Below are 6,714 nucleotides of genomic sequence, written 5' to 3' on the forward strand. Positions count from 1 at the left end.
GCTAAAGTATGCTAGTAGCTTGTTAAAACATAAGAAATAACATGTTATGTGTTAAAACATGCTAGGATGTTAGTGGTCTAGTATGGTCTGGGATTTTGTTTTCCGGTCTTTAAAAAAATAAATAAAGCTAACTATAATACAATGAAATTGAAATTAAGCATGAAAAACACGAGTTAAAGAGTACAACAAATGCTACCATCATATAAAACACTTACAATTTCAATTACAATGATATTTAAAATAAATTAAGAGTATTTTTGCATTACAGTAATAAGAGATTTTAAATCATAGTAATAAAAAAATGAACAGGTTGTGTCTTTAATTGGCAAGAATCCATGCAATAAAGCAAAAGATCAAATTAATAAAATAATGCAATCAATTGTTGTCTTAATATAATTATTTTTTATAATACATATAATTCTATTTTTTTGTAAAATAATAGCATAAAAATTTAGATTTGAGGTTTTAATGTTTTTTGAAAGAAGTCTCTTGTGTCACCAGAGCTGCATTTATTTGATCAAAAATACAGTAAAACTACATTCTGAAATATTGTTACAATTTAAAATAATTATTTCTATTTGAATATAATATACTTTATCATGTACTTTATTCCTGTGATCACATGCCTTCAGAAATCAGATTAATATGCTGTTGTGCTGCTCAAGAAACATTTCTGATTATTATCAATATTAAAAAGTTTTGCTGCTACGTATTTTTGTTGTTTTCCAGGAATCTTAAATAAATAGTGAAATCTATTAGATACCTATTTTTTTTTTTTTGAGTTCAATCCTTCTGTTTCTGTCAGAGCGGCGTGACAGAGAGCGGGCGGCCCGAATGGAGACCCTGCATCAGCAGGCTGGTGGAGGAAAGACAGCTGCTGGTCTGAATAAGGACCAGAAACCCGCTAATGTTACGAGCGGAGCTCAGTACAATGCACAGAGTGAGTGAACATTATTCATGAGGATCTGAACACTACGTACCTACTCTTCAATCTGCAAGGCTTTGATAACCGTCCCTGTCTCTTTTTACCTCACTTTGGTACAGGGATGGCTCAGGCAAAAACATTTTCTCCACCAACCTCTACTTCCTTTCCAAAAACTGTGGGCAGGTGAGTCATTCCTAGAGTCCTGACAGGACGGCAGCATGGGACGTATCCCATTGATCGATTGTGTTGTTTTGCTCTTGAAGCCTGGCTCAGTCCCATGTGGCCAGGGTTAAAGTGCCGGGCGGCTCGGCAGTCGGGAGCCCAAATACCAAAGATGTCAAACTAATGCTGCTGGACTGGTGCCGAGTCAAGACTGAACCATATGAGGTGGGCCTAAAGAGACAAAATAAGATCAAATCAAACCGTTTCTGTTTTGCTACATGTCTCAGGCTCTGCTAGCCTCCTAGTGTGAATCTCACGGAAACATCCAGGTCACATTTCACCCAAAAATATAAGAAATTACACGTTAACATAAAGAAAACCTATTTTATGACTATAAAGATTTTTGGCATTATGACATTATTTTTATTTACTTATTGTCATTACTGTAATGCTTCCTGATTTTTTAACATTTAATTAATGTAAATGCTCAATTTTGATTCCCTTTATTACAACCAAAAACTGTATTTTTTTATATTATTATTTTTATTTTTTTGTGTAAATCAGCATAAACTGAACAAATACTGGAGGTATAAAAAAAATATTGTTTTTATATATTTTTTGCAAATTTAGAAAATTAGGTGTGAAGTGTGTTTTATCATTTAAACAATGCAAAAAAAATAATGAATTTATTTCTTCTTCTTCACAGCTTTGTTGTGATTCTCCCTCTTATTCTTGTTTTTATGTTTAGGGTGTGAACATCCAAAATTTCTCATCTAGCTGGGCAGACGGTCTGGCGTTTTGTGCCCTGGTGCACAGATTCTTCCCAGAGGGCTTTGAATATTGCACTCTTGACCCCAATGATCGCAGGGCCAACTTTGAGAAGGCATTCAAGACTGCAGAGTAAGACTTGACACTTTTAATTGCATCCATCTTTGCGTGCCAAATATGTGCATAATTCATGAAAACAATGTCACCATGCAAAAAAAAACAAAAACATAATGGTCCTAAAAATGAGCGTAATTTTCTTTATGCATGTAGGAGACTAGCTGACTGTCCTCGCCTGCTGGACGTTGATGACTTGATGCGGATGCGAGAGCCCGACTGGAAGTGTGTGTACACGTATATCCAGGAATTTTACCGCTGCCTCGTTGAGAAAGGCCTTGTCAAGACTAAAAAGAAGGTGCCATAGACACTTTCACATTTTGAACATTTTCACTCTAAATAACCAAGGGACTACAACAGGCACACAACATAGCACACACGTGATCTGACCTGAAGCTTCAACCAAAGACCAGTCTATTATGTACTTCTGCTCTTCTCGGTTTCATATGTACACACATGCAGTGGATGAGGATTATAACCTGCGTGTTTTGCGCTCGGGTACAGCTGGGGCTCTGAAACAGCACATTCCACTGAGATTACACATGCATTAATCTCATTCTATGCTCAGAGATTGTGTGTGTGTGTGTGTGTGTGTGTGTGAGTGTATGGCTTTTTATGGTAATGCTACTCCCTGTTTTGAAAGTGCTCCAGAACTGAGACATCAGGTTTATAAGGGCATGAGATTTAATGTGGAATTATATTTAACTTTATTGTTTGTTTAAAAATATATAGAAGGTCACTTTTACTATTATATAAGAGTTCAGAAACAAAAACAAAGCCTTGAAAATGTCTAATTTGTTTCCTATAGATTAGAAATGTCACCTGCTTTTGCTTCTGCTTTTGACAGATTGAATCATTTTTGATTTCTCTCATTTTGTTCAGGATCTGAAGTCCATGGTACTAAGCATTTGCTTGGTACTAAAAAAAAAATGACCATAGAACTGCACTAAGAGAGATTAGGTCCAATCAAACCTCTCACTCAGGGACAGACGGGCCCTTGAGGCCTGTAAGACGCCTGTAAGTCTTGTTTCAAGAGACCGGTGGTAATTTCCAAGTGCTTTTGAAATGTTCTTGACACTTTGTTTGCTGCATGGCCAATGACTTAAGTGCACTTTAGATGTGTATTTTGAGCATATTGACACATCTGTTGTTAACTAATAAAGTATGAGAAAAATATGAAATTAAAAATATAATACAAATTAAGTATTATAGATGTAAGTATTATAGTACTTTAAGTCATATAAGAGCAATTTCTGTCAACCTGTGTCATTGATTAAATTACGGGTTTTATTTTCTTCCAACAATCCCTTGCCAAGTGTTTGCCAAGTATTATTAAATATGATAAAAATACTTGGCAAAGCAATAATCATAAATATTTTTTTTATGTTCGTTTTTTAAATTAGAAATTAGTGCAGCAACTGGAAACATGACAAAAATGGCAATATCCATTCAAATAAAAGTCATGAAATGACTTTAAATCCATTTCTATGTTCTAATAATATTACTGTTGTGATAAAGGAAAACTAACTAGCCTAATATGGTTTTCATGTTTAATAACTGATATTGAGGACATAGTAAATTAAAACTATAAACTGATTTCCTCTTAATACAATATTTTTCAAGTTATAAATGAGTGCAGACGTGGGTATTACAAAAATGGCAATATCCACTCAAATAATTAATGAAATTACTTTCCATTTTTAATCCATTTTTATGTTCAAATATTGATGTGGCAAAAAATAAAATAAAAAAAACACTAGCCAAGTATAATTCCCATGTTTTATAAATGATATTAAGGACACAGTAAAACAAAACTATATACTGATTACCATTTAATTCAGTATTTTCAACATAATGTTCTGTTTTACAGAAGAAAAACAAGAAATTTTGTAAATGTTTACATTACATTTTCTGTTTTTAGAGATTAGTATACAACCCAGTGGCATGGCAATATTACCTCAAATAAAAATCATGAAATTACTTCAAATCCATTTCTATGTTCAATAGGCTAGTGTTGTTAAAAGTAAACCATAACTAGCCTAATATAATTTCCATTTATAATAAATGTAAGTTTATATATAATAATGTAGCCTTATGTAGTTGGAATGACTAAACCTTCAACATCAGGATAATTATTGCATGGACTGTGAGAATATCTCTATATGAGCTGTGGATCTCTGCAGTCCTGACATGCTACACATGTAAGTGGATATTTCCATTCCGCTCACGCTGATGCGGCTGATTTTACATCACCATACGTCATTTTTAGTCAAACATAGTCTTTACGAGTCAAGAGTCTGTTGATGATGTTTCATACACAGTTTTCGCTGCCTTTCCTCGTGCCCTCTTGGGACTGACTTATCCACTCTCCATCACACCAGTGTGCGCCGGTGCAGAGAAACAGGACAGGTAAGAAATTCGAAATCAACTCCTTCTTCCCACCTCCTTCTTCCCGTAACTACAAACTTTACAGTGTTACAGAGCATTTATAAAGAAGAATGTCAAAGGATTTTGATATAAGCCAAGAGGTGACTGGTTTTCCTTTGCTAAAGTAAGGAAACTTTGTCTCTTTTGACTCACTGGCACATGCGCAGCGCTAACCTCATATGTCAGGCTCCCAGAGCTGCTTCAATTTAAAACTGTTGGCGCAAACTAGATTAAGGTGATTATTATGTTTTAAATATGTATATTTTTCTTTCAAAAACACATGGATTCTCTACAGGAGACCTTTGTTCATCCCCTGGAGCCATGTGAGACACTTTTTTTTAAATAGATGGGCACTTTTTATTTCACTTCTTTTGGACTGAAGCAGTGCAACACCCCCTGACTGCAATGATAGAGCTTGAAAGATCAAAGACAATTTTTAATGTAACTCTTAACCATATATATATATATATACAGGTGCATCTCAATAAATTAGAATGTCATGGAAAAGTTCATTTATTTCAGTAATTCAACTCAAATTGTGAAATTCATGTATTAAATAAATTAAATGCTCAAAGACTGAAGTAGTATAAGTCTTTGGTTCTTTTAATTGTGATGATTTTGGCTTAACAAATTAGAATACTTAATAACACCAATAAAAAAACATTTTTAGTGAATTGTTGGCCTTCAGGAAAATATGTTCATTTACAGGCCATGTACTCAATTCTTGGTAGAGGCTCCTTTTGCTTTAATTACAGCCTCAATTCAGCGTGGCATGGAGGTGATCAGTTTGTGTCACTGCTGAGGTGGTCTGGAAGCCCAGGTTTCTTTGACAGTGGCCTTCAGCTCATCTGCATTGCTTGGTCTCTTGTTTCTCATCTTCCTCTTGACAATACTCCATAGATTCTCTCTGGGGTTCAGGTCTGGTGAGTTTGCTGGCCAATCAAGCACACCAACACCATGGTCATTTAATCAACTTTTGGTGCTTTTGGCAGTTTGGGCAGGTACCAAATCCTGCTGGAAAATGAAATCAGAACCTTCAAAAAGCTGGTCAGCAGAAGGAAGCATAAAGTGCTCCAAAATTTATTGTTAAATGGGTGCAGTGACTTTGGTTTTCAAAAAACACAATGGACCAACACCAGCATCCCAAATCATCACAGACTCTGGAAACTTAACACTGGAGGACTTCAAGCAACTTGGGCTATGAGCTTCTCCATCCTTCCTCCAGACTCTAGGACCTTGGATTCCATATGAAATACAAAACTTGCTCTCATCTGAAAAGATGACTTTGGACGACTGGCCAACAGTCCAGCTCTTCTTCTCCTTAGCCCAGGAAAGATGCCTCTGATGTTGTCTGTGATACAAGAGTGGCTTAACAAGAGGAATATAACAACTGTAGCCAAATTTCTTGACACATCTGTATGCCTTGACCCCAGCCTCAGTCCATTCCCTGTTAAGTTCACTCAAATTCTTGAATCGATTTTGCTTGACAATCCTCATACAGGTGCTTCTCAGTAAAATCCTCATAAGGCTTTGGTTCTCTCAGTTGGTTGTGCATCTTTTTCTTCCACGCTTTTTCCTTCCACTCAACTTTCTGTTAACATGCTTGGATACAGCACTCTGTGAACAGCCAGCTTCTTTGGCAATGAATGTTTGTAGCTTACCCTCCTTGTGAAGGATGCCAATGATTGTCTTCTGGACAACTGTCAGATCAGCAGTCTTCGCCATGATTGTGTAGCTTAGTGAACCAAACTGAGAAACCATTTTGAAGGCTCAGGAAACCTTTGCAGGTGTTTTGAGTTGATTAGCTTGTTGGCATGTCACAATTTTCAAATTTGTTGAGGTTTTTGTTAAATGTGAGCCAAAATCATCACAATTTAAAGGTTTGGAATGTGTATAGCATTTTCTAATATTTAACATGTATACTTGAGAAAGCATTTTGTCTTTTCATTGAAGATTTGTCCCAAGACACCGACGTGTACAAGCTCTGAGCTATTATTCTGCAACAGATGGAGACAGATGCATCATTGCTAATGCTATGTGATGGCCATTATCCCTAGAACTTTCTTTAAAGATTGCCCTATTGATCAGAATCCTGTTTATTAAAGGAAATATTCCAGAATGTTAAAAGGAAAGAATAGAAATGTTTGAAAAGTTGAGGATTTCGGGGAGTTGAGGATTTCTTTGACTCTGTTTCACTCTGTTTCTCTCTGAGGAGAGGGTACCTCATGCTCTGTGGAGGGAGGGAGAAGAGGATCACTGAATGGTTTTAGCAAGGAAACATGGAGATGCCACAGAGTGAATCTCCCTTGATATATCAG

The 6,714-nt window shown here is 35.9% G+C and overlaps 1 protein-coding gene across 1 annotated transcript; it reads left to right on the forward strand.

Annotated features, from left to right (window-relative positions):
* The first annotated feature begins 810 nt into the window (after positions 1-810).
* On the forward strand, positions 811-2,797 carry LOC132132682 (smoothelin-like protein 1). The gene is made up of 5 exons (XM_059545156.1): positions 811-940; positions 1,045-1,108; positions 1,189-1,312; positions 1,836-1,987; positions 2,126-2,797. Exons 1-5 carry the CDS (start codon positions 835-837, stop codon positions 2,274-2,276), a joined length of 597 nt encoding a protein of 198 aa, XP_059401139.1. The 5' UTR covers positions 811-834; the 3' UTR covers positions 2,277-2,797.
* The last annotated feature ends 3,917 nt before the right edge of the window (positions 2,798-6,714 follow it).

This window comes from Carassius carassius, chromosome 49, assembly GCF_963082965.1.
Source record: "Carassius carassius chromosome 49, fCarCar2.1, whole genome shotgun sequence".
In the NCBI taxonomy this organism is placed as follows: Eukaryota; Metazoa; Chordata; class Actinopteri; order Cypriniformes; family Cyprinidae; genus Carassius; species Carassius carassius.